Below are 12,062 nucleotides of genomic sequence, written 5' to 3'. Positions count from 1 at the left end.
CCTGGGCACAGGAAGGTTTGGCTGGCCTTCCAGGCCTTTCCAAGGCCCATAGAAAACTCGGGGCTCTCTGCACATACTTGCTCTCCCCAGTCCCCCATTCTGCTGGCATCTCTGTGAGGTCATGGGCCAACAGAGCTCCAGAAGAGACCAGAAAGTACAACTGCTCCACGCCAGGATCCCCAAACCAAAAAAGGAGCTTGGTCCATCCCTCCCACTCCATCTCTCCTCCATGCCAACCCTCTTGATTCTCTCTCCTAACTCCTCTCTTTCTTCCTTTCCAGAATCTTCTAGCCTAACAGAAGGACAAAGGAGAGCTGGGAAACAGCCTTATTCAGATGGTCTCATTCTCTTTCTCCATTCTTCCACCTCATGCTTTTTAGGCTTAGAAATCAAGAGTTCACCTGGGTCTTAGGTTCTTCAGAGCTCCCCAGACACTGAGTGGTTTATATCAAGTTGTCTGGGTGCTGGGGAAAGGGTTTGGGGCCACAGTGAGCAAAGATGGCATTCAAGTGAGCATCAGAGGGAGGGCACACCAGTAAATGTGCCATGTGTCAGCCCACCGTATCAGAGCCCTAGGAAGAGGTATCTGCTATGGAATTCAGACTGAGGTTTCCTTCCTCCAAGCACGGCTTTCTTCCCTTAGCCATGGTGGTCATGGTACCCTGGAGGACAAGCTGGACCTTGGAAGTCTGGCGGGCCATCATGTCCATGCGGAATTCTTTGATGACAAAGTAGTAGCAGAAAACATCCAGGCAGCAGTTGATATTGGAGAAACACATGGACAATTGCAGGAACAAGATGATGTTCTGCTTGGCTGTGCACTGCACGATAAAGCCATTCCTCACCAGGAACTGCAAGAGGAAACTCAAGTGGACTGGGAGAAAGGAGACCACAAAGACAGCCAGACTGGCCGCGATAGTCCAGATACAGGCCTTCTGCTGGACCCAGTCCTGGGTGTGGTCCCGACGGGCAACCAGAATGCAAATGCTCCTGGAGGAGCAGAAACCCATGATGATCAAGGGAAGAAGGAAGCCGAAGACCTCAACAGGGAAGAAGACCTTGGCACTCCAGGTGCCGTCAGACATGTTGTGGAAGCACGTGTAATTTTCCACTTTCCCATGGAAGCTATAGATAGGGGTGCTCCCCACCCACACCAGGACCCAGATGGTGCAGCAGATCCCAAAGGTCTTCCCGGGGGACCGGAGGTGGCTGACCAGGAGCGGGTACCGGATGGCCAAGAATCTGTCCAGGCTGATGAAACAGACAGTGAAGATGCTCCCATACATGCTGATGAAGTAGAGGCATTCCACTAGGGTACAGAAGGGGAGATGGGGAGCCTTCACGCGAGACAGGGCCATCTTGAATGGAAGCGAGAGCACCAGCAGCAGGTCAAAGACTGCCAGGTTGATCATGTAGATGGAGGTGGCAGCGTAGCAGGGCCACTTCTTCTTCAGGAAGGAGCTGAAGCCTCGGATGGCGAGCAAATTGAGGAGCAGACCGAGGAGGAAGGTAGGGATGTGGACAGCCAGCTGCACGGTTTTCATCAGCACATCCACATCATGGAAGGAGCAGTTCTCATGCGGGCTTAGCTGGCTCATGTTCCTTCCTACAATGTCAACAGTAGATGAGATGAAGGTCCTCTTACTCTCTAGAACTGATGGGTTCAAACGACTTTGTCAAGAACCGTAAACATGACCCCTTTCTCACACAGAAATCTATGCTCTTTGAATAACGATTAGAAAACACAGGAAGAAAAATTACCTCGAAATCTGTTGCCCAGATAGAACCACTGTTACTTTATGTATATGTGTGTGTGTATATATATATATATATATATATATATATATATATATATGTATGTATGGGTATATATATATATATGTATGTATGGGTATATATATATATAAAGTATATATAATTCCAGGCTCTTTCTGTACACACACACACGTGTGTGTGCCTTTATCTTTAATAAAAACAGAATTGTGCACAAACATCTGTCCCTTTTTTTCCAATCAGAAGTCTTTCTGTTGAAAGTAGTAACAACAACATAAGCCCTGACCCAAACTGGTTTCATCAGAGAGTGAATTTCTCAGAACTGGAAACATGAAAACTAGGGCAGGGCAGGGCTGACCTGAGCTGCAGATGGTACAGCTTCGGATGCGGTTTTCAGGACCCAGCTCCTCTTTATATGTTGCCCCTCTGCCCCACCCCACCCCCACCCCGAAGGTTGGACAGAGCTCACCCCACCCCCGAATGTAGGGCTGGTGGCAATCAGTGCATCACATTCCCCTGGACACTGTCATTGGTCCATTTATAGGTCCAGGGATGAACAATTGACCCAGAGGCGATGAAGAGCAATGAAACTCTTGTTTGGGTTTCTAGGAAGGGGGATGGGGCCTTTTCTTTGGGATTTGGAGTTGGGAGGATAAAGTCTGAAGCTGCTATAGCCTCTTGTTCTCCGAGGAGAAAACCAGACAGAAATTGGAGAAACATGGAAGAAAAGACATTCCCAGAGGGAATGAAGTAAGGGCTTGAGGTCTCCTCAAGGCAAAGAAAGGCCTTTGGACAGGTAGAAAATTAGAGCTGGCCTCAGGGACAAGAGGATCAAGGCTGCAGCTGTGGCTGCGGATGGAAGCTGGAAGCGAGCAGAGAGAGGGAAGTCACAAGCCCTTGGGAAGGAAGGAGCTGAGTACTTTCAAGACCCTATAGAGAATGCCATTCCAAAACCCCCTCTAACTGCTAGCAAAAAACAAAACAAAAAAACACAAAAAAACACATTTATCTCTCATCCATTGAGCACTGTATATAGTAAATATGTAATATACATTATTTGATTTGGTGGCTTTCCCAAAATTCTACATTTTCCTATGTGCTAACTTTTCTTATAGGTTTATGTCATGAGAGATCTAGGAAAATGTATTTACTCATATCCAAAGCTCCGGACTCCTGTGGTCTGTGTGAATGGCACCTCCTGAAGCTGTGCAGCATAAGCCCCAGGGGCAACTGCCCCAACACTAGGATGCCTGGAATAAATTAAATGCAAGCTGGCAGGCTGCCCCCTCCCAACAAAATAGGCCGAACTATCCAACAAGAATATCTCAAAAAATAGCTAGAGTAGTTTGGAACCGACAAGATAAATTTCAAAAATGGTGAGAAGGGGCTTCCCTGGTGGTGCAGTGGTTGAGAGTCCGCCTGCCGACGCAGGGGACACGGGTTCGTGCCCCAGTCCGGGAAGATCCCACATGCCGTGGAGCGGCTGGGCCCGTGAGCCATGGCCACTGAGCCTGTGCGTCCGGAGCCTGTGCTCCGCAACAGGAGAGGCCACAATAGTGAGAGGCCCGCGTACCGCAAAAATAAAATAAAATAAAATAAAATAACTAAAAAAGATAAAAGGAAACAAAGAAATCAGACAAAATAGCAAAGAAGTAAATAGAATGGGGAAAAGTACCTAAGGATAGAAATCACAGCAATAAATATGAAAACTTCAAAATTTTTAAATTAACCAACATTTTCAGTTCAATTACAAAATAAAATTCAACTCTTTGTTGCTTATAAAGAACACACTTACTTAATGACAGAGAAATATTCAAAGTAAAAGTCCCACGATGAGATAGAGGACAAATATAAACAAAAGGAAAGTCAGAGTGGCAATATTCATACCTAGCACTGTAGAATTAACAATAAAACTACATATCAGGATTAAAAAGTTTATTTTATATTAATGAAAGAAAGATCATAAAGGCAAATATAGTAATCTTATGCACTGAAGGTTGTTGTATAAAAGTACATAAAGTACGATTGTTAAAATTCAAGAGCCATTGGCAAAGATACGGTAGTGTCAGATTTTAATATACTATAGATTTGAACAGATCGAGTTGGCAAAGTATAAATTAGGATATATAATTATATAAATAGTATAATGAATATAATTTAATTAATAGCTCTTAGATTTGATTTTAAATAAATAGGCAATCCACATTTTTCTCAAGTATCCAAGAAACAGTTGTCAAGATGAATTACCTGCCTAGTAAAAACAAAACCTTCCATTAAAAGAAAAGCAGAAATTGGGGACTTCCCTGGTGGTCCAGTGGTTAAGACTTCACTTTCCAATGCAGAAGGTGCAGGTTCAATCCCTGGTCGGGGAGCTAAGATCCCACATGCCCAGCGGCCAAAAAACCAAAACATAAAACAGAAGCAGTATTGTAACAAATTCAACAAAGACTTTAAAAATGGTCCACATCAAAAAAAACTTTAAAAAAGAAAGAAAAACAAATTATGTGGGCTATGTACTCTGACCACAATACACAGAAACCTAGGAAATAAAAAAATTGGCTTTTTAAAAATAAGCAAAGTCAGGACTATAAAACAAAATGTATGGGACATAATCAAGAATGACAAGAACTTTCTGGATTGGTTTGTTTGTTTGTTTGTTTGTTTATTTATGGCTGCGTTGGGTCTTGTTGCGGCGTGCGGGCTTTCTCTGGTTGTGGTGAGCAGGGGCTGCTCTTCGTTGCGGTGTGCGGGCTTCTCATTGCAGTGGCTTCTCTTGTTGCGGAGCACGGGCTCTAGGTGCACAGGCTTCAGTAGTTTTGGCACACGGGCTCAGTAGTTGTGGCTTGCGGGCTCTAGAGCGCAGGCTCAGTAGTTGTGGCGCCCAGGCTTAGTTGCTCCGTGGCATGTGGGATCTTCCTGGACCAGCCCTCGAACCCGTGTTCCCTGCATTGGCAGGCAGCTTCTTAACCACTGCACAACCAGGGAAGCCCTGGATTGGTTGTTTTAAACAAAAAATTCACAAGATGCAGCCAGAACTATTCTCAGAGTTAAACACGTACCTCTAACAGCTTGAATACTTGTTTTTTTTTAAAAAGAAACTAAATAAATGAATGAAACAGGCAACTTGAGCATTTAGAAAAAAAAAGAACAAAAAAGTAATAGAGAAATAAGGAAAATTTTTATAAAGATAAAAGCAGAAATAAATGAATTAGAAAGGAGGAAAATACCAGAATCAATAAATTTAAAAGCTGGTTCTTTGGCAGGGGGAGGGGGTAAAAAGTAAACTAAACAATACAAATACTTCGAATAACTGTGATCGAGAAAAAGGATTCAATCCTAACTATAAATAAGAAGGCAATGTAAGCTTAGATAGAGAAGAGAGAAAAAATGCGAAGAAATGACCTTATTACTTGTGTGCTAATCCATTTAAAAACCTTGAAGTAGTTGAAAATTTAGGGGCAAAACATAATTTACTACAATTAATGCGAGTTAACACAAGTAGTATTGATTAGACCAACAACCATGAATGAAACTGAGAATGTTATCAAAGAATAAACAGTTTCTAACATAATTTTTTTGGCTCTAGCATATTTTAAGTTTCAAGGTCGAGATGATTCTCATACTCCGTAAACAATTTCAGAACATAAGATAATAGTAATGAATTTCTGTTATGAAACTAATTTCCCCAAATACCAAAACTTGACAAATGTAGCACAAAAGAGAAAAACAATCGCTCAAATGCAGGTATGAAATATAGATGCAAACATCTGAGTTACAATATTACCAAATAGAACTCAGTACATTAAAATTATAAATCATCGTTTTACCAAGTCAGATTTACCATAGAAATGTTAGGCCTTTTCAATGTCAGGAAATTTGTTGATACTGTGCGTTACGTCATCACGGCAAAAACGAAAAGCCATCTCATTGTATGATAGTTTTTCCACAAAAGTCATTTAAATGAAGGAATAGGATACTTCTTACAACACCTGATAAAGAGTAACCTGTTCACTTTAATAGCCAACTTTTCATTTAATGGTTAAAAAAAAAAAGAGGCATTCTTGTTGAAATTGGACACTTGCCAACACCCAGAAGTTCCAAATAATGTGCTAGACAATTAACAGAACCCAGAAGAAGAAATGAGGTATTCCCCTGAATCAATAATGCAAATGAAAATCTTAGTCAATAAATGATGTTGAGACTATCAGTGAAAAATTCGGGGGTAAAAACCAACTTTTAAATCCTCATCTCACACCAAGTAGCAAAAGAAATTCCAAATTCATTAATAAATTAAATTTCAAAAAAATCAAACCATAGAAAAACTAGATGAAAAATTTAGAGATCAATTTATAAAAGCCAGTGGAGGGAAAGAAAAGCTCTTTGTCAACTTAGAATGGCTGAAAAGCAAAAGAATCAGAAAACAGACAGGACAGGTTTGACTGCACAAAATTAGAAAATTTCTTTTTGTTAAAAAAGTTTAACAGGGCTTCCCTGGTGGTGCAGTGGTTGAGAACCTGCCTGTCAATGCAGGGGACACGGGTTCGAGCCCTAGTCTGGGAGGATCCCACATGCCGCGGAGCAACTAGACCTGTGAGCCACAACTACTGAGCCTGCACGTCTGGAGCTTGTGCTCTGCAACAAGAGGCCGCGACAGTGAGAGCCCCGCGCACCACGATGAAGAGTGGCCCCCGCTCACCACAACTAGAGAAAGCCCTCGCACAGAAATGAAGACCCAACACAGCCATAAATAAATAAATTAATTTTAAAAAAAAGTTTAACATCAAATAATATACTGGAGGAAAGGAAGTACAACAAATAGGTTAAATGATGTTCCTTCTCTATGAAGAATATTTAAAAATGTGTAATATCAAGACCCACAGTAGATAAACAGGCAAAGGACACAAATAATTCCTATAAGATTTACGAAGAAATAAAATTTTTGCTTATATAATCAAAGAAGCTGGCAAGGGTTCCGTGAAACAGTCACCAATATACTGGTGAGTATACACATAAGTACCCAACTTTGGGACGTTGATAACTTATATTACAAGCCCTAGAAATCTTATTAGTCTTTCATTCAGAGATTCTAAAATTTTACCTTAAGTAAATTATGCAAAAGAAGGAAAAAAATGAGTACAGAAATATGTTCACTTTAATATTTTTTTCTGATAGCAAAAAATACACACACGCATTTAAATGTCAACAAGAGCTTAATTTCACTACGGTAAATCTACTCAATGGAAAATTTTTGTCTGCCTATGTTATGTTTATACTGACTACATTAAATAAGAAACCCACAAACTACAGAATTATACATTCAGAATGATTTCACGTATGATTTTAAAAACCCACGCAGAAGGGAAAAAAACCTAGAAAAAGTTTCCAAATGCCAAACATTGGTTGCATTCTAACAGTTAGATGGGGGGTGATTTTTAAATCTTTTATCTTTATCTCACTCTTTTGTGTGTGTGTGTATTTTTCTAATGATAATATGAAAACAATTGAAAATTTGTTTAATGTATTAAATGCTGGGGAAAAAGAAGAAAAATAAGAACAGCTTTTGACTTTCCTTTAAAAGAAGCAACATCTGGGTGTGTGCTTGAGGCAAGGTGGGAGCGGAAGGGAGGTTTACACAGAATTTAAAGGAATGCATTGAACTAACAGATGCTCAGCTGATGAGGCATAAATCTTGCCAGGTCAAAGATTTCAACATGGAGTGTCAGAGGGACTTGGGAACAAAGCCTGAAGTGACAGAGAATTGGACAAGTGAGGAAGCAGGTGCCACCTAAGCGACCGGAGAACAGCCACAAGAACCCGATACCCGATAAAAAGCAGTTTCCTCTGTCCGCAGGTCAGCCATCACATCATGAAAATTGTGCATAAGGAGGAAAGAAGAATATGAAAGAGGCTCAAAATGCCAGATGAACGTTGAGTGCCAGAGAGTGGGTGAAGGGGAAGGAAGACGTTTAAACACAGTTCTCCCAAAGTTCAGAGGTATTAATAGAAAGAAATGTAGACATTAAAATTCAACTATTTTCTAACGTGGGTATTTAGGTTAAATTGTCTTGTCTATTTTAAAGGGACAAAGGAAGAGAAAATTCACAGTAGACACTGAAAGTGAAAAAAAAACTGCAATGTCTCAATATAGAAAGCAGACAGGCAACCCCATGGAGATTTAGACAAATGTAAAAATTATAATAAAAATTATAATACTCCCTAACAATTATATTAACTATAATACTTCTTATCAAAGGGGGAAGCCGATAAGATATTAAAACTCAATCATCTTGTGCCAATAAGAAACACAAAAAAAAACAAAAAGGCATAGATAGAGTAAAATGATAAGATAATCTATGGATTATCAGGCACACAGAACACTAGGAAAGAAGGAAATATGACAAAGTAATTTTTTTTAGTAAAAAGAACTGAGAGAGTAACACAGAAACCCCACAAGGTAAATGTTATAATAAACAATTAATACATAAAACTTATGTTCCAGTGAGCATAGCGAAGAAGTCCATGATGGGAACAAGCAGAAATGCAAAACAAAGTAGAAATAGAAATATAATTGTACATAGAGACCTTAATGTTCCCCTCTTAGAATATCATAGATCAAGTAGACAGAGCTGTTTACAGCCCAATGAATAAGGCAGAACTAGCAGATTAGTCAGGACTAAGTCATAAATTAAGGGAATATACTCTCTTGGGGAGAGGACAAGTGTCTTTCAACAAATTCATCCCATTCCTGGGCCCAGCCAAGGACTCCAAGGCAATGGCAATTCCACTCTTCTGTTCTCAGATCCATTTGCTGCAGCAAATAAGAAAACACAGCTATTTGCTGCAGCACCGTGATAGTAATAATATATAATAAGCATTTTTATGCATTCTCTTAAGCAGTCTCTTAAGTAATCTGTCAAAGATAAAATCAGAAGTACATTACTGAAATATTGGAAAGGAACAAATATTTATATATAAAACACAGATGCAGTCACCGCTGAAAGGAAAATAATTCCTAAGTAGTCTCATAAACAGGAAGACAGTGAGAAACGAGGTGAACCCCGGCTACACTCGGAAAATCTAGAAGAGGAGCATGGCAGACCTGTGACAAGTGGCCCTTGCACTGCTCTGATCACCCAGGCACCAGAGGCTGTCTGTCTGCAGGGGCTGCATGTGGGGGGACTGGGAACATAAAGGAAGGACTAAGGTTGTTCATAACCTATAAAAGAATAGACATATCAGCATCTCCAAGGCTCAAGACAAGCTCCACTGTATGACTCCACAGGACCACAAAAGAAATGGTTTCCACGTGCTGTAAAAAGCAGATCTATCTTGCTACCAGAAGTCGGAGAGCAGACCAAACGGCTATGTAATGAGCTCTCTGTCCCCAGAGGTATGCAAGCAAAGGCAGAATATCTGTTTATTCAGAATGTTGTCAAGAAAATTCACATATATGAGAGGGTTTCTTTTTAAACCCTGAAATAGACTATTCTGTCAATATATCATTTCCTAATGTTTAGTGAAGAGGAGAGAAAACATCTCGTACAGGATAAAGGACTGGGCTGGGAGTCCAGAGGCCCCTGTTCTGCTCCTGGCTCTCTCTGGCTGTGGGGCCTCTGTCTGGGTTCTCTCATCCAAACAGCACTCCCCAGCCCTGGGGTCCTGGAGCCCGTGGCCTCACCAAGGGGCTCTCTTACTGCCAACTCGGCTCCATTCTGGGCTGTGATTCCTGCAGCTGTCAGGACCCAGTCTGCCCACATCTTCAAGGACCCAGCATCCCACTCAGGGCAGCCCTGATCCCGTGTGTGTACAGCGGGGGCATCTAAACGCAGCTGTGGCTCAGACCAAGCCAGCCTTCCTTCCTGGGAAGTCCTAGATTTTCCAGAAAACACCAGCAACGGGAAAAATGCAACCTTAGGTGGTTTGCAGGCTAAGAAGATGCTTCTCTTGTGCTGCCGAATCCCTCATCCTCAGGGAGCACTGTGGTGTGAGCCAACTCAGAGATGGGAGTCCCAGCCTGGGGCTGAGCAGAGTTGGTACAGCCTGAGGGACGTCGTTTGAAGAGGAACATTCCCCAGGACCAAGTTCCTTGCCTGAAATCCCAATCTCCTCTGGGGGAGCAGTGGTGAATGCCACAGTTAGAATATAAATGTTTACTTGGATGCAGTTATCTGTTACTAGTACCGCAGTGTGAGCTGGGCTTCTGGGGCACGATTAAGAAAGAACAGGACACGGGGGAATGGAGCACAAAGACAGAATCTCCAGGAGTCCAGAATTTTGCTGTAGCTGTACCCTGAGCTTGGTGGGGGTGAAGTGAGGCTGGGGGAGTGCAGGGGCCAGCTCAGGGACTTGAGATATGGCCCCTCTGTGCTAAGTGCTCTAAGGAGAGAACTTGGTACATTCCTGGGATGCTGGGATGCTGTTATAATTATGCCCACTTTACAGATGAAGACAGTGAGGCTCACAGAAGTTAAAGAGTCTACCCAAGATCAAACAGGTAGTGAGGGGCCTCACTGGAACTCACATTCTGCGTCTCTCCATCTTTCCCTCACCTCATCCCCACCGGCGTCATCAGCAAGAGCACCCGGTATATCCAGGAACTCCCAGCACCCCCTTCCTCACTCCTTTCGGTGCCTGGCAGCACCCAACAGAGTCTGATACCCTCAGACTCACCTGCCCTCCTAAAAACCCCATCCCTTCCTCCAATCCCCTTCCCTGATCCACCCCATCATCTGGTATGATTTCCCTGCTGTGGCCAGGTGGGGCTGTTTACAGCATCTGTGTGCCATTAGGGTGAGTGCCCTGCCATCCTCAGGCAACTCTGGGACAAGGACCATGCCTCCTGTGCCCTTATACCACCTCAGAAAGGTGATATAACAGTCCGTCAAAAAGGACTTATTAAATGAAAGAGGGACTGAATTAACGACCTGGTCTGGGGCAGCTCCAGGGTAACAGACGTTCCCTGTGGAGCTGAGACAGCCGGCCAGACCTAAGAGCACCAAGCCTTCCACAGAGCCCTGAGCTGCACTGTGCACACCTCTGCCCCAGCTCCACCGCCCCGAGAGCGCAAAGCCCAGCCCAGGCCAGTCCTGCAGATATTTCCTGACTTCCCGTTCTCCACCTCCACTCTTAAGAAAGATCTAGACTCCTCTAGATCTTTCATCACTTCCATCACTTACTGCTCTCCAGAGCCCCATGAGGAAGAAACTATTAATGCTCCCATTCCCCAGAGAGGTACACTGAGGCCAGGGCAGTTACACAGCTGGCAAGTGGCTGGCCTGGACTCCCAAGCATGGCTCTAGCCTGCCACGAGCACCTCACTCAGGGGCTGCAAGGTGACTCCTGGAGTTTGTAATCTTGAGCTTTTTGTGCTTTCCTGGCCAGATTCCAGGGCAGCAGGCACCCTGGAGGGTGGTGGCACGCAAGCTGAGCTCCCAAGGGGAAGGCTCCTGCACTGCCTACAGTGAGGTTTCCCCACTCAGGCAAGATGCTGCAAACCTGAGTCAAATCAGGAGGAAGTTGAGGGTTCGTAGAAAATGTCACCTGCAATCAGGGACAAACCAGACCTCCGCTGCCACTGCCGCTGTCACGGAGGCTGCCAGGGGCTGCCACTACCCCTGCCGTCTGGGAAGGCCCGCCAAATCGGGGCAGGTGTGGACAGAGCCCAGGACCCAAAGGCTCGGTTGACCTCAGGAAAGTCGCCCGCAGTCCCAGAGAGCAAGGTCAGTGTGTGGTTCTGTGTGTCGGGTTTTCTGAGCGGCCCAGGGGCTATTACCTGTAGGGGGTCCAGTGCAGCTGATTGAGGTGTGAGATGTCATTTCTCCTCCCAGCTTGGCCACCAGCCTGCTCTGGCGAGAGTCACTTCCCTCTCTGGGGCTCAGCTTCCTCATCTGTGAAATGCGGGGGGTGGGACCAGATGCTCTTCAAGCAGCTCCACAGCTGCCTTGAATGGCCAAGGGGCTTCTTCTCTCGAGTCAGGAGAGGGGCTCCGTGGGGGTCCCTCCTCTCTAAGTGCAGCTAGAATGCGGCCTGGGGTGGCGGGCATGTTGCCAGGAAGAGGCTCTAGGCTCTTGTGCCCTCTCAGAGGGTCTGCACACTCACTCAGCTTCCCAAAAAAATGTCAAGGGGCACTGCCTGAGCCGAGGCGTGAGAAGCCTTTGGAAGAGGAGGAACCATCTCACGCAGCAGACGTTCTGAGCTTGGCATCACACAGGGACAGCCAGCATCTGAAAAGGGCTGTCATGGCTTCTAGTGCTTCTGGGGTTTAGGATTCAGAGCTACTGCCCACAGAA

General features: G+C 44.0%; 1 protein-coding gene across 1 annotated transcript; it reads right to left on the bottom strand.

Moving 5' to 3' along the window:
- Nucleotides 1–572: 572 nt before the first annotated feature.
- Nucleotides 573–11,588, bottom strand: GPR55 (G protein-coupled receptor 55). The gene is made up of 2 exons (XM_060105722.1): nucleotides 11,546–11,588; nucleotides 573–1,606 (listed from the first exon to the last, which is right to left on the bottom strand). The coding sequence occupies exons 1-2, from the start codon at nucleotides 11,586–11,588 to the stop codon at nucleotides 573–575; spliced, it is 1,077 nt and encodes a 358-aa protein (XP_059961705.1).
- Nucleotides 11,589–12,062: the final 474 nt, after the last annotated feature.

Source organism: Mesoplodon densirostris, chromosome 8 (assembly GCF_025265405.1).
Source record: "Mesoplodon densirostris isolate mMesDen1 chromosome 8, mMesDen1 primary haplotype, whole genome shotgun sequence".
In the NCBI taxonomy this organism is placed as follows: Eukaryota; Metazoa; Chordata; class Mammalia; order Artiodactyla; family Ziphiidae; genus Mesoplodon; species Mesoplodon densirostris.
The sequence above is the reverse complement of the archived record's forward strand: the minus strand, read 5'-3'. Positions and strand labels throughout refer to the sequence as shown.